This window comes from Pinus tabuliformis, chromosome 1_2 (assembly GCF_031772625.1).
Source record: "Pinus tabuliformis cultivar Carrire ecotype Pingquan chromosome 1_2, CPIR1, whole genome shotgun sequence".
Classification (NCBI taxonomy): Eukaryota; Viridiplantae; Streptophyta; class Pinopsida; order Pinales; family Pinaceae; genus Pinus; species Pinus tabuliformis.
Genome location: NC_142298.1, coordinates 1,279,387,450 through 1,279,403,096, shown reverse-complemented (window position 1 = coordinate 1,279,403,096; position 15,647 = coordinate 1,279,387,450). Strand labels below are relative to the sequence as shown.

At 36.9% G+C, this 15,647-nt stretch overlaps 2 protein-coding genes across 2 annotated transcripts; both read left to right on the top strand.

Annotated features, from left to right (window-relative positions):
• The first annotated feature begins 908 nt into the window (after positions 1 to 908).
• On the top strand, positions 909 to 1,409 carry LOC149210901 (secreted RxLR effector protein 78-like). Its single transcript, XM_089399135.1, has one exon. The coding sequence runs from the start codon at positions 909 to 911 to the stop codon at positions 1,407 to 1,409; it is 501 nt and encodes a 166-aa protein (XP_089255261.1).
• A 1,231-nt stretch (positions 1,410 to 2,640) lies between these two features.
• On the top strand, positions 2,641 to 3,327 carry LOC149210900 (uncharacterized). The gene has a single exon (XM_089399134.1). The coding sequence runs from the start codon at positions 2,641 to 2,643 to the stop codon at positions 3,325 to 3,327; it is 687 nt and encodes a 228-aa protein (XP_089255260.1).
• The last annotated feature ends 12,320 nt before the right edge of the window (positions 3,328 to 15,647 follow it).

The following is a 15,647-nucleotide window of genomic DNA, read 5'->3' as shown; positions in this document are numbered from 1 at the left end:
AGAGCTAGTTAGGACATGGAGCTTATAAATAGCTCATTACAAGAGTGTTTGGTTGTTCGGGTGTAAACTCTTGCAAAATCAATTATGTAATTGTTTTTTTCTGATTAATAAAATTACGTGTCTGAGGACACTTCTGCCATTAATTAAAAGATCTCAAAGGTAAAATAAAGAAGTGGAATAGAGAGGAATTTGGAAATATTCAAAAAGACCAAGAAAAGCTTCAGATAGAAATGAAAATAATCCAACAACAAGTCATAGAAGACGAGAGAATTAAAGAATTAGAAGAGGAAGAAGGAAGGGTACTAAACAAGCTCGAGGAAAGAAGAAAACAAGAGGAAATCCTATGGAGAGAAAGATCGCGAATACAATGGCTAAAAGAGGGGAAGGGAAATACGAAATTCTTCCATAAGGCTATGCAACAACATAGACAACAAAACAGAATATTCTCTCTAAAGGATAGCCAAGGCAACAGGTTAACTCAGAAAGAGGAAATGGAGAACCTACTAGTACAACACTTCAAAGGAATCTTGACCGAAACGCAAAACAATAGAGAGGAAGATATAGCTAAAATAAGCCAATATATACCCAAAATGGTGAATAGAGAATAGAACATGGCACTCCTAAGGGTTATAACAGAAACAAAAGTAGAAGAGACAATGAAGGCGATGGCAAAGAACAAAGCACCAGGACCGGATGGATATACCTTGGAATTCTTCCAAGCCACATGGAGCTTCATGAGTCAAGATATTGTAAATGCAGTGGAAGAATCCAGATGCATGAAAAGAATGCACCCAACTTTGAATGCTACCTTCCTCGCCTTGATTCCAAAGACAGAAAAGGCTGAGGAACCACAAGGATTCAGATAGATAGCACTATGTAATGTAATTTACAAAATCTTAGCTACTATAATGGTGAATAGACTAAAGGCTATACTACCAGAGCTAATTTCACAGGAACATATGGGGTTTGTCAAAGGGAGACAAATAGTGGATGGAATTATAGTAGCTCAAGAAGCAATTCATTCATTGAAGAACTCAAAACACAAGGAGATGGTGATCAAACTAAACTTAGCTAAATCATATGACAGGCTAAGCTGGGAATATCTCCAGAAAATCCTCAAAGCTTATGGCTTTGATGACAGATGGATAGAGTGGGTAATGTCCATGATAACTACGCTAGTCATGTCCATACTACTAAATGGGACACCTTCAGAAGCCTTTAACCCGTCCAGAGGACTCAGGCAGGGTGACCCACTATCCCCGTTTCTGTTCATCCTAGCTGTTGATGGTCTAGGAAGACTGATAAAAGCTAAAGTGAATAGTGGACAGCTAAAGGGACTTAGACTGTGGGGAGATGAACTACCCCTAACGCATCAACAATTTTTGGATGATGTCATGTTGTATGGATAGGCCAACCTCAAAGAAGCAAAGCAATTAATGGAAATCCTCGGCGAATTTACAAGAGCAACAGGTACTGAGATAAACAAAGAAAAATTAGAAATTTACTTCTTCAACACTCAAATGACTTCCCAATCATTCCTGGCAAGAACCATGGGATTTAGAGCAGGGAAATTCCCCACTAAATACCTAGGCATTCAACTATGTGAAAAGAAAAATAGAATTGCTAACTAGGGAGGCCTGATGGGAAAGATACAAAAATGAATGGACAACTAGACTTTCAGGGCTCTGAACACCCCGAGCCACATCATCCTCCTCAAATTGGTTCTCCAATCCATTCCAATTTATCAAATGACTAGCCAAGCTATACCAAAAACAATATGTCAAAAAATGGTGGAGATTTTCAAAAAATTCCTATGGCAAGGGATGAGCAAAACTAAAAAGTGGGCATTGTTATCCTGGAAATGGCTAAGTAAAACATTAACAGAAGGAGGACTAGGGCTGCGAGACCCATATATCCTAAACCAGGTAATGGGGGCAAAATTGTGGTGGAGATGGATACAAGGAGGAGAAGACTTGTGGAAAAAGTTGTGGGAGAAAAAATACGAGATGGCCAAATCTTCAGAAGGAAAACTGAGAAGCCAATCGGAAAAGAAAGGCTCTATAATATGGAACTTGGCAAGATCAAATAGGGACCTGATAAGAGAACATAGCTTCTGGGAAATAAGGGAGGGGGACAAAGTGAACTTCTGGGATGAGGCATGGCAACAAAGAGAAAAACTTCGTCAGCAACCTCAACTCCAAGAAATTCACCAGTTCACCACCCAAACAGAGGAAGATGCAGTCTGGAACTACTGGCTCCCTGAAATGGACGAATACTAGAGAAAATGGAAAAAAAAAGGAAGATTGGCAAGAAGCACCAGAAACAGAACAATGGGAAAACTACGAAAAGGAGATGGTGACAAGAAGAATAGTGGTCAAAGAAGGGACAGACATCATAAGATGGGGAAAAAGAATTAAAGGGATGTTCATGATAGCAGAAGGATACTACATAAAAGCAGGTAATACTAGCAACCCTGAAACAAAAAAATGGGACAGAATTTGGAAAATGAAAACCTGGCCAAAGATAGCATTGTTTACCTGGATTATGACCCATGGGCGAGCTTTAACATGGGACCAGTTGTGAAGGAAGGGGACGCAAGGCCCCTCGCGCTACGTGCTATGCTAGGAACAAGAAGAAACGATGGAACACCTGACTAACACCTGCCGAGTCAGCAGCATCCTGTGGCAACACCACCAGCAACTCTTCGAAATTAGTGATAGAGACATAAACAGTATGAAATTAACGATTGAAAAATGCAGTAAAGCTTACCAAAATGTAGTCTTGAATAGGGCTTGGAATCTTTCCATAGGATTCATCTTGTGGAACATATGGAAAGAAAGGAACCGGTTGATTTTTAAGGAAGATGGCAGAGCAACGAATGATATATGGAACCAAACCATCCAGAACATAAGAGAGACCATAATTATAGAGAAGTGGAATGACGAAGACTGGAAAGTGGACCAAACAGAGACACGAATTCTGAACCGTCTGCAACTAAAACTAAGCAAAATAGATATGGCTGCAAGGAAACACCAGGCCAAAGAAGTAGAGGACAACAATTACTACAGGAATCCTCAGCAGGGATTCATAAAGTTGAATTTCGATGGAGCTGCAAAAGGAAACCCAGGGGAGGTAGGCATTGGGGGAATATTCAGAGATGACGGGGGAAGGACGCTAAGGGTATATGCGATGGACTGTGGCAATGCATCGAACAATGAAGCAGAATTCCATGCGCTGAAAAGGGGGATGGAAATAGCAATACGAGAGGGGTACCAGAAACTCCAGGTAGAAGGAGATTCAAAGCTAGCTATAGACATAATTAAATAGCTACAGAGTAGAACACTAGTAGAAAAGCTGAGTCACAGCTGGCGGACCGCATGGATAGTCAAGGAGATAAGAAAATTGCTGAGAAGGATAGCATACACACTACCAACCCATGTGAGAAGAAGAGGAAATGAACCAGAAGACTGCCTAGCGAATTGGGGATATAGGAATGGAGACCAGTAGCTGGATGTAAGCAGGGTATAACTAAACCAAAAGGAGGAAATGGTACACCTAATACAACTCATAGAAAAAGATATGAATACGAGCGAAAATCTAGAGAAATTGAAGAGAGACGGCTAGAGCGGAGAGGGAAAAGGACAGATGTAGGAAAGGACAGGTGAGGAACAGGACAGGAGCATACATGTGATCAAAAGGATGAAAGAGTAGGGAAGAGGAGGTACACCTCCTGAGAGTATGGTGGAAGAGCTGGAAAGGAATGTCAGAGGAAAGGGCAGGACAAAGAAAATGAAGGCGGGCAGAGAAATAAAGACAAGTGGTAGAACAGAGCCAGAATTACTATGACAAGAGCAGCCGGGAGAGGAAAGGAATTAATGAAAGACAATGGTAGATAGGACACGAGGGCAACATCCCGAGATAGGAAGGAAGGGATCCATGTCGGGAATAAAAAAATACAGTTGGCGGTAAAGGCAAAAGCCGGGAACAAAAAAGAGATAAATCTCAAGGAAAATAGGAAAGATGCATTATGCATGCAGACGAAGATGAGGAGAGGTGACAAGAAAGGAAGTGGAAGAAGCGAGAAGACACAGAAGGCGGAAGAAAGGTGAAGCTTGGCAAGCCAGTATGTAATACCCCTGGCTCTAACTTCTGATAGCTTTGTATGTTTGAGAAGTAGGACTCTAGGAAATTGGTTTTGCAATCAACTCTGGCATCTTCATATCAATTCCTCTAGCAGTTCCAGTGGAATGGGGAAAAACAGTCCCAAAGAGATTACGTCTACCCAGGACAGAGAGAGCGAGAGGAAAGGCATAGAAACCTATGAGAGAGGGCCACCCTGAGATAAAATTCAGCAGTTCCCCCTTCAAAATCTGGGTCATAGCTAGTCCCATAGGTATGAAAGGCAGAGTGCCTGAAGACCCGAGAGAAGGAAGTTGGGAAAGGAAATTCCTGATTTCCAGTGTGGAGGCATTGAAATCTAGGGGGAGGGGTGGGAGTGCAGCCAGCAGAAAACCTGTAAAAAATCCTGAGAAACCTGGGTCCAAGGGATACCTCTTTCACCTACCATTAACTAAGGGTGAGTCCCTGGGAGTGAGGAGAAAAAAAAGGCAGGAGTTGAACTTCTGCATGGGACGGGATAAGAGAAGAACCTATCAATACCTTCTAACCCTAGGAATAAAAAGAGATGGAGCTAAACCCAGACTGGTGGGAAACCAGAAGGTAGGAAGTTCAAGAAGGAAGAAGGAGAAAGAAACTAGGGAAAATGTTTTAAACCAAAACAATATGTCTGACATATGCTTTGATTCTGTGATAGGTTTAGTATCAGATTAGGGAAGGCACTTAGAACAGGTCAGAGAGCACAAGACTACATGCAACAATCGCCAAGCTGTAAAAGAAATGGCTCCCAAGAGAGGAAAGAGGGTAGCTAAGAAGGAAGAAGGAACAAGTGGTCAGATAAATAAAAGAGGTAGGAAGATAGAACGAGAAAAAATGATGACAATTATTGACGCCTACATGGAAGGAAACCCGAAGGAAGTCAGAGATTAGATAGCAAGCTGGGAGAGAGACCTAAGAGAGAATCTTAGGTACCAAGATATACCTATGGACGAATGGGAAAGAATGGTTCTAGACCCTGGGACTACCAATGGAATACAATCCCTGTTCAAACAAACCATGCACCAGTATTGGGTCATGAAAAACGTAGTGGCACAGGCCATGACCCTCCACCGCAAGCACATGGCAGGGCAAGAAGTCAAAAAACAAGAAGACAAAAAGGAGAAAGACCGAGTCTGAGCTGAAATTCTAAGGGAAATAGATACCATACAGATCGAGACATATAGAAACAATATTTCCTTAGGAAGGATTGAACAGACCCTGAAAGAAATAAAGTGGAAAATGGAACAGAGAAGTGAGACACCAAGATCCAGGGCCAAGGCACCAGCTTTGGTAATATCCTCAGATGAGGAATGACCAAGTTAACCAGAATGCTTTGAATTTTGATTACGATGAAGAATACAAACATGTTTACGTTGATCTTTAGAGATAGCAGTAGAGATAGTCAACATAGAAATAGTGAATGGATTGCTATGAACTTATTTAAATTTTGAACAAGATTTAAAGATGACCAGTGGTCACCTAGTTTCCTCTGGGCAGGTGACTACCTGGAACAAATGGATGTAAAAAGTTTTAGAAAATAGATGATAAATAGAGATCTACCAAGTTTACAAATATCTATATATATATATATATATATATATATATATATATATATATATATCTTTTGTTCCAAGAAAGGGTACCTAATAGTTTTGTAAAATTTCAAAGGAAACAAAGTCCTTTTGTTCCTTTCATGCATAAAGTAGAATGTTACAACTATCACACACTTGGGAATGTTGCAACTAACTACTGGAGCAAAACATATAGATCAAATCAACAAAGATTGCAGCAGTATCAACACCCAAGGAGAATGGCTAACATGTATACTTTTTATTTTTATGGTTATTGTTACTCATGTCACCTTTTTGGCCATAAGGCATCTCATTGTAGGTCTAACCAATGGAGGAGAAGCACATTTCATGCAAGGTTTAGATCTAGCATGAGTAGAACAAGAGTTGATCCTCTTGGCCATGTGGATTGTTATATATGCCATAGATTTGGCCATATGGCAAGAGATTGTTTGGTTCCCTGTCACTCAAGCCAAAGCCATCAAAAGCAACAAAAACAAAAAGGATCTAGCACAAAACCTGTGAAGGAAGAAAATAAGGAGATGAAGGAAGAAAAGAAGAAACTCAAAACCATGTGGAGAAAGAAGGAGAAACAACTCAGGCAATGAAGAGCATTCCCTCCTGCAATCCATGATTGTTTCTTGCATATTCATAGAGGAATGAAAAGCTCATGTGAGGTGCACAACCATAGGGGAGTGTTTGGTAGCTTGTTGAGTACGATATATTGCAACATTATATGATGATTTCATTTGAGCCTAATGCACATTTAGGTCCACAAGATCATCTTGTTTATTGGAGGTATATTGAGTTCAGGGGGAGCTATGCATGGTATTGTGTCTTCCTAGATTACTTGACATATTCTTCATTGTTTTCACTCAGTTATCGACAACATATTTATTTATATTTTCATTAATGAAAATGAGTACTCTTTTCAGCCACATATATGTTTTTGGTTTTCACTAATAGTTGGTTGAAAAGAGGTACAACTAGCATATAATGTACTTATTCCTCCATCCATGTATACATATGGCATGTGACATGGACCAACAATGTATGAGTTATTGTATGATGATTACTACAACCATGTAATCATTATTGTATCATCATTATGTATTGGTTGAGAGTCGACTCTTTAGTATTTTGAGTCATTATGGTGATAGGCTTGTTTTCGAGGAGTATCATGAGTCTATTTTGTAGCCACATATATGGGCTAATGATAATGTAATAGCCATAATTTATTACATTTGAGTCATTGGTTCATAGGAGATGATCATAGGAGCTATGTTTTTCATTGAAAATCTATGTATAATGCTCATGAAGGCATGTACTTGTGTTGTACTATCTTTTGGGTCTTATAATGTTGAGTCATGAGGCCTATTATGGTCATATGAGAGAATGTATGAGGTCTTATATCGTTGCTATATCCATGCATGTATCGTTGTATATGTAATATGGGTCATGGTCATGTGGAGTCTTGGTCCATATGGTGCTTCTTTCTTGGAAAGGAAGCAAATGTTGTAGCGGAAGTGGTCACCATAGCTTGGAGATGGCATCTATTAATGGGAGCATTATTTTCTCTTATTACTCCATCCATACATAGTTGGAATTATGATCCGCTTGGAGGTGTCATGATGTGCCTCATATTATGCTATGCCAGTTGGGTTTCTTGGCCTCATGTTATATTCAGAGATGTTTGATGTTGTTGCCATGTGATTTCTATAGAGAGTGTTGATTGATGCTCATGTTCATATTGTTCACATACTTTATGTTTCTCATGATTACTATTATGTTGATTCCCATATGACTTTTCTTGAGGTTGCCTCATGCTTGCATATAGTTGCTTACTACTAGAAGTTGTTGGTTGGTATGATGCTTTGAATGTTGATTGGTTAGATGTGTTGCTTGTGCTTGTGTGGATACAAGGATGTTTTTTGAATGCATTACTTTTCATCCATGATAGTTGCTAGAGTATTTGTACTTCAGTTCTTGTTGCCTTATCAGATGGATTTTTCCCTTTGCCATTGATATCAAAGAGGGAGTGGTAGTGGATGATGGTTTGCAGTTTGTGTATGGTTTCCATCAATTTGAAAGGGGGAGATTGTTGGCATTATGGTGTGCATGGATTCACGTAGATGATGTTGGTATTCGTTCATGGTGGCAGGTAACTCATGTTGGAATTGATGTCAAACTTTGTGTACTAGTTGATGCTTGGATGCCATTCATTGTAGAATTGTTGCAGCTAGTTGTAGTGAAAGTGAGATGGTTGTGTTGGCATTAATTTTAACCTAATGAGGTCATGCACTTATGTCAACCTCATGATGATGTAGATTGTTGTTGGAGTAGTTGGTTTTTGTTGGCAATAATTTTAATCCTATGGTGATGGTAAGGCGATGCCATTGGTTTGGTTGATGATGCTATAGGGTGGATGATGTAGATCTACATGTGATGAAGATGACTATTGGCACACAAGTCGATGCAAATCTATGCACCAGGGCCATGCAATCTTTTCAAAGATATTAAGGCACAAGAACCATGCAATATTTCCAAAGAGACTAACACTCAAGAACCATGCAATTTTTTTTCAAACATATTAACACATTAAATTTATCTTTCTACCCATGAAACCACTCAATATTTTCAAGAAACTAAGTATAGTTAACCTATGTCTTTGTGCACAAGATTTCATGTAATCTATTCAACAAAGTAAACTTAGTTGACCTATGTTTGTGTGCACAAGAATTCATGATTGCTTTTCCAATAAACATTAATGTATACCTCAAAATATGCTCGACTAACCTCTTCACCAGCTTGTCTCCATAGTTTCATCTTGCATGATGGACGCATGGGATGAAATAGAAAATGAGGCTTTCCTTTCATGAAGCCTTGACCCATTTGATCCTTTGAAACAACAAGGGATAAAGTAATAATCACACGGCCTGCAGTCATAACAAAACCATCTTCAAAGTTGAGGTGAGTCAACATTTCATCTTATGCTTCTCCTACATCTCTATTTTAGTGAAAAATAATAGCAAGATGTCAGATTCATGTTTCTTTATATATTCTATGAAAATTCTCTATGCCCTCAGCTAAGCGCATAAAATTCCCATGCCTTTATTTTCTTGGTGTAAATTTTCTCATGTTTTCTCTTTAGTCAAAATTCTATATCAATCATTAGAATCATGATTTTTCTTATGCATGCAAGCTCCCACACCAATATTGTCAATGTATTTTCTATGTGTTATGTTGCATCTATGCATCAATATGAAACAATACAACATGTTTCATGCAACCTGCGGCATGAGAAGGATGGATTATTTCTACACCATATGTTAAAATGTTTCACAACAATAGAAAAAAAACACCACATTCGTCTGCCACTAAGCGATGCCCTGACTTCGCAAAACTGAGCTCTCATGTTTTCGAGCACACACTTAAGAGTTCCATTTCAATAGTCATTCCTAATAGATGGTGGCTATTATATTCAATGCGATTGCTTGATTTAGCGTGCAATCCCTCGAGCTGGCTCATCCCTCCTCTTATTTGTATTAGGGATCAATGTAACGGTTAATATGTTCAACCTAAAGTTGGGAACTTTTATTTCAAAATCCCCTTCTTGAGATGAAATGACGTTAAATCCTTATTACATAATAATAAGAACCATGTGATGATTAATTGATTTGTCCATCAATTCTTGGCTTATGTAACATCATTCTCCTCCATCAAGACATCAAACCTCACTTCATCCGAGCAACTAGAAGGCTCACAAATGGAAGTAGCTAATACATTTTGGTTAACATATCTCCTAGGAGGTATTCTGACCCTCATTGAAGATTTGGTGCTCCTACATGCTCCTATGCATCCCCTAGACCCTTGAACTTGACCCAACTGTGGCCCTCGAACTTTTCCTAGAACTTGAACCTCTAACAATATGGATCCTTGGGAATGTGGTTCTTACCGTCAGGTTATTATTAATTGATTTGTCCATCAATTCTTGGCTTATGTTTATTATTTTGTGAGTTACACTTATTCACCAAAATTAAGGCATATATATATGCTATTTTTAATCCAATTCCAAATGTTTTAATATGTGGTTCTAGGGATATTACACTATCTATTACCATGTTCATGTTTTACATCTCATACAATCTTGTAGGCACATCAATCAATCTTCCTTTAATAAGTGTGACATCTGAAGATATTTTTGATGTTTTTGATGTTTCATCCAACACTTGCACCTGCAGACATCCTGATGATATCAAACCAACATGAAATCTATCAAAGATCTATTCATGGAAACATAACCATGTGTATTTCTTTTGGTATCGATTATATTTGACAGAAAATGTAGAGAACACATTAACTTAAGAATTTATCATATGCATTTAAATTTATCATTTTTTATGGTGGAAATAGATTCAGCACTATCAAAAACTCTTGGGCACCTAAAATCTTAAAATTTGAACTCAGTAACTCAGATTTTCAAAAAAATCTGTAAAATTTTATCACTAAAATTTCTATTATTTTCCCAACTAATTTATAAGATTTTTTAGATTAAGCTATAAAAAAAATCTATAAAAATTAAGTGATAAACTGCACACATAATTTTTGAATTAAAGTGATAATCATAGCTTATAAAAGAAAGTGGTGAAAGAGAACATTGTTAAGCTAGTTCACAACGTCCGGTATTAGTCAACATTACAAAACAACAACAACCAAACACAAAGAAAGACCGCACGAAATAATTTAGAAAAGAAAAAAAAGACATTAACTATGTGTGCCAAGCTCCTTCCCTAAATGTCTTCTTAACGTAATAGCACAGACTATGGATCTCGTAGAAGATCCATAGTATATAAGTGTTTTTTACTAAGTGATGTGGAAGTAGTCAAGTTTTTTGAGATACATTTATTATTTTAGATATCATTTTGGGATTCAACTGCGTTAAGTAAGTCATACATGAATGACTTACTTAACGCAGTTGAATCCCAAAATGATATCTAATATAATGCACTGCGTAAACCCCCATACATTTATTATTGTTATTAAAAAGTATCTGATAATTTAGAGTTAAATAAATCTAGACTAATATATAAATCTATTAATAAAATGTTTTTTACTTATGATATAAATATATAAAATAAGAGAATATTTTTAAAAAAATTGAAAAATCAAAATAAATAATCGTAAAAAAAATAATAATAGAAAAACTAACTTCTTATTATTATTAACCATTATAATTAAAAATCACTTCTATTAAATATTCAACCACTCTCGTTCATCTCTTCTGGATGAAAAGAGTGAAATATTTCTTTCATTCCTCATGGAGTGCACAATTACATGGACATGCATATATATTCTTAGTTGAGTACCATTGGAACTTTCATATTTTGGTGCATTATTTGTGGTGCATGAGAATAACAGAACTGAAGTCACATATGGATGTAAGTGTGCGCCTCATTTAATTGGGCTATAATTTTTTTTAAACAAAGCCCGCCACTAATTTGAATGGAATATGAAATTTTCCATAAAATTCTTACGGTTAGAAGCAACCCTACGAATCCAATTGGGTTTCTTCCCACGAATCCAATTGGTTTTTTTTTAAATAGTTGGGCACTTTATAATTTGTTTAGAGTGTAATAATATTTTAATGTTAAATTATAATAATTATATTATTTAAAATATAAATTTAAATATATAAATAAATTAAATTTAAAACCAGGTTTAAAACAAACCTTTCCTTAAAGAAAATCAAAACATAACCTAAAACATCTTATTATATTCAACCATGTAAATCTTTCTTAGCTTTAAAATGAATAAAAATGATTTACTTTCTTCATAAAGATGACAATAAGTCATGTGGTGTGTCACAACAACATATTTTCCTTTAGTTATTTATAGAAATCACATGGCTAATTTACTTATGCTTAAAATTATTAGTTTTGAACCTTTTCTTTAAAGATCGTTACACATTTGCTAAGAGTTTGGATTGAAGTTTAGTTTTTTTAGGTATAAAAGTTTAATGTTTTGATTATATTTTTTTAAAGGTAATTGGTATAACTTGGTTATATGTTTATTGGCTTCATTTTTTATAAGTAGGTTGGTGTATAAAATGTGGAAGATGTCGTGGACATATATCAACCATGTTTACTAATGTGGTTGTATTGGTGAATGGAACGTCTTGCGTGGGGTGTATTTGTTGACTATGGTTGACTATAATTAAAAATTGGCAATAACACTAGTTCATGAGGTTGACCATGGTCAAACATTAATGTGACAAAGTATTTATGTTACATTAATCTCAAAATGTTCCATTAAGGTTCGCCATTGTTATGTTCATATTACATTAACGATTTCGATGGTTGACTATGGTTGATGATACACTAACGTTACAAAAATTGTTACATTAATGGTTTAACATGGTTGATGATTGTTGGTCAAGAAAAGTCTTGGTCAACCTTGGTTGAAGATGATTGACAATGACCACCATAGTTGATTATCGATAAAAAGGATAGATTTTGGCTAGCCTCGGTTTACTATCATTTACCATGGTCCATGAGGTTGACCACGGTTGAAGAGGGTTGATTGTGGATGACCATGGTTTTTTAGGTTGGCCATGGTCAACCATTAATGTAATATTGTATTTTTATTACATTAATATAACAATTTTACATTAATGTTAACAATTTTTATATTAAAATTGCCCCTAGTTGACCAATTTACGGATGTATGGCCATGACAATTATGGTTAACTATAGTTGAGATGGGTTGACCATTATTCATTATGTTTGATCTTGTTGACCCTACCTGACCATGGTGAGCATGTTTAACCATCATTGAGTTTGTTTAACCATTGTTGACTATGGTCACTTATGCTTTCCTATGGGTGAACATGGTTGTCAACATTTGACTATAGATGGCTATCATTAACCATGTAGACCACTTGACCATGTTTCACAATGGTTAATTATGTTGTGTATGTTGTGCATGGCTAAGGATGCTTTGATCATGTTCACTATGGTTGACCTTGATGCCTATGGTTGACCAAGATAACTAAAGTTGACCAAAATTTACATTGGTTTTGTTTGTCGTATTATAACATGGATAATTGTTCAATGCATTATAATGCCATTTGTTTTATTGGAACAATATGAGTTAATTACATTATGACATCATCTGGTATTCCACACATTGCAACAATGTTTGTTGTTCATCATATTATGACATTACTTGATGTTCATCATAATGTCACAATGGCATCTATTATTCATCACATTACAATGACAAATGTTACTTGTCACACTGCAATGCCATTTTTCTATGGCACATTATAATGGTGTTTGTTGTTTGTCATATTGTAATGGTTGATGATGGCTAACCATGTTGAACAAGGTGGATGAGGATTAACGACAAGTCACCATGATAAGCAACAAGTGACAAGAATTCATAATAACTGTTAATGATTGACTATGGTTGGCCATTAATGACAACATGATCGATGGTTGACCATTGTTGAGCGGGTTTGAGGATGTTTGACTATGGTTGAACATCTTGTCCATGTTTAATGATGACTATCTTATTTGACCATGGATGGATTATAAGAGCATAGTTGACTATAGTTAAAAATTGCCAACCATTGTTGAGTTGTTTCAAGCATGGTTGAATATGGTTGACTATATTTGACCAAGTCATCCATAATTAATATGGTTGACCATGGTCAATTGTGGTTGACAATGGTAAAACATAATCAACATGGTCAAACATGTCCATTCCTAATCAATTATGGTCAACCACAGAAAACATGGTCAACCGTGGTGAATATTGTCTCCCATGCTTATCCATTATCAACATGGAAACATGATCAATCAAGGTTAAACATTGCTAAACTTGGTCAACATGGTCTACATGGTTGACCATGGGTAACATGGTTTACTATTGGAAACAAGGTCAACCATAAGTTACATGGTCATCCCTTTTTTAGCATGGTTGACTACGGGTGAACATGGTTGACTATGGTTAGCAATTTTTAGGAATAGATGAATTTGGTTGAGGATGTTAATTAAGCTTGGTCAAGTGATTAACCATGGCTGACCATGGATGATCATGATGGTCAATGTTAATTATGGTGACAATGGGTAATCATTGTTGAGTTGTTTCAAGCATGGTTGTCTATGTTTGACTAGGTTTTATGAGGTTGAGAATGGTTGATTATGGTTAATCATATATTCTATGTTGGGTATGTTGAATATGGTTGATTGTGTTGAGTGTTATGACTATGATTGACTTCATTGACTGTATGATGATGTTCACTATCATCAACCATGTTACAAAGCTTGATGATTGTGACACTCAGATTTTGTGACCATGTTTTACCATGTTGAGAGAGGTTAATCATGTTTTAACACGCGACAATACCGAGGAGGGACACGTAGCAGCGACCATTTAACTCTTATCATTTTTCGAATTAAACAGTGGTAGGGTTTTGGTGTGAGGTTTTAATGTGATTTATGTTTTTTGGCCTGCCCTTCGTACTAGCCTTGGGTTTGCAAACACAGTCTATCACACCTGCGAGGGTATTTGGAATTCGTTCTTGCATTGTCGTGGTCTGGTTCGTCTCTATGGGTGCATTGTGTTTTTGATTGGTTCTTGTGATGGTTGGTAACTATTGAGCCTTTCTTGTCCTATATGGTGGTTTGTTAGTGTTGTTCCTTTCTTGTTCCCTATGGTGGTTTGTTAGCGTTGTGCCTTCGCTTACTCCCTGTGGTGGTTTACTTCGCTGGTTCTTGGGGGTTTCTAGGTTGATTTTCCGCCTGCAAGTTGATTTATCTCTATCACTCGGCTCATACTTTGTCTCTATTCTATTTTGTGATGATTGTTTTCTTGATTTTGGGTTTGGTGATGATTTGGCTCTATGCAAACACAAGTTCTTGCCTTGCTAATGCACTAGATGGCTCAGCAAACTCATTCTCAGGTAATTCTCTTGTTCTGGTTTCATTTCTCCTTTCGTTTTTAAGTCTCTAACCCTCTGGGTCCTTGGTGAGCAGGAAAAACTCTCTCTTCGTGTTTTTGTTGGGAGAAACCCTCTGTTGTGAGTTTTGGCTCTCGTCCTTTGTCGCAGAGTCAGAACTTCTCCAGGTAAATCCTCGCTCCATTCTTGGTTAATCTGTTTCACTGTATTGTTGGTCTTGTGGCCCTACTTAATTGTTGCCCTGTTTTGTGGTGGTATGCAGGTCATTCCAAGGGAATGCTGCGCAAGGCCTCATCCTTAGGAGTTTTCATAGGATTAGGGAAAACCTAGGTAGGGTCTTTCCATTGTCATATCTTTATTTTTCTTACTCTGTCTTTAATTGGGTATAACCCTTGGGGTTTCGCTTCCTCTGTGTATGTGTGTGGTTTCAGGGGTTTTCATGCCGTCTCTATTTTACTAGTATTTGTATAGTTTCAGGGGTTTTCATGCCCTTGCTATTTGACTGGGCCTGTGAATTGTATTTTTCAGTTTTCATGGGTTTCGGAACCCTCCCCGATTTTTGGGTTATATAATTTGTACAATGAACTGTTAAGTGGGAAATGAAATGAATGTACATGAATGCTTGAATGCTGAATATAAAACTACCTCGTTTTTTTTTGTTGAGGAAAGAAAAATATATTGTCTATGTTGGCTTTGCCTTTGTTTAGTTCCTGGTATGAGATGCCTTCTGTCATAAGATTCTTGTCAATGCCATTCAGCTTCTTAATGAGTTATTTCACTGTTTTTCTTTTAATACAATGTCTAACACATTTATGCACAAGAAAATTAAAAAACAATCTTTCTTCTTTACTGACAGGTTCTAGATTCATTTTCTTTTATAGATATTCAAGACAATTGTAATTTAAAAATCCTGAGTCCTCTCTTCTCTCTGGATGGCAGCCCCTCAATCAGGCTCTGGTATT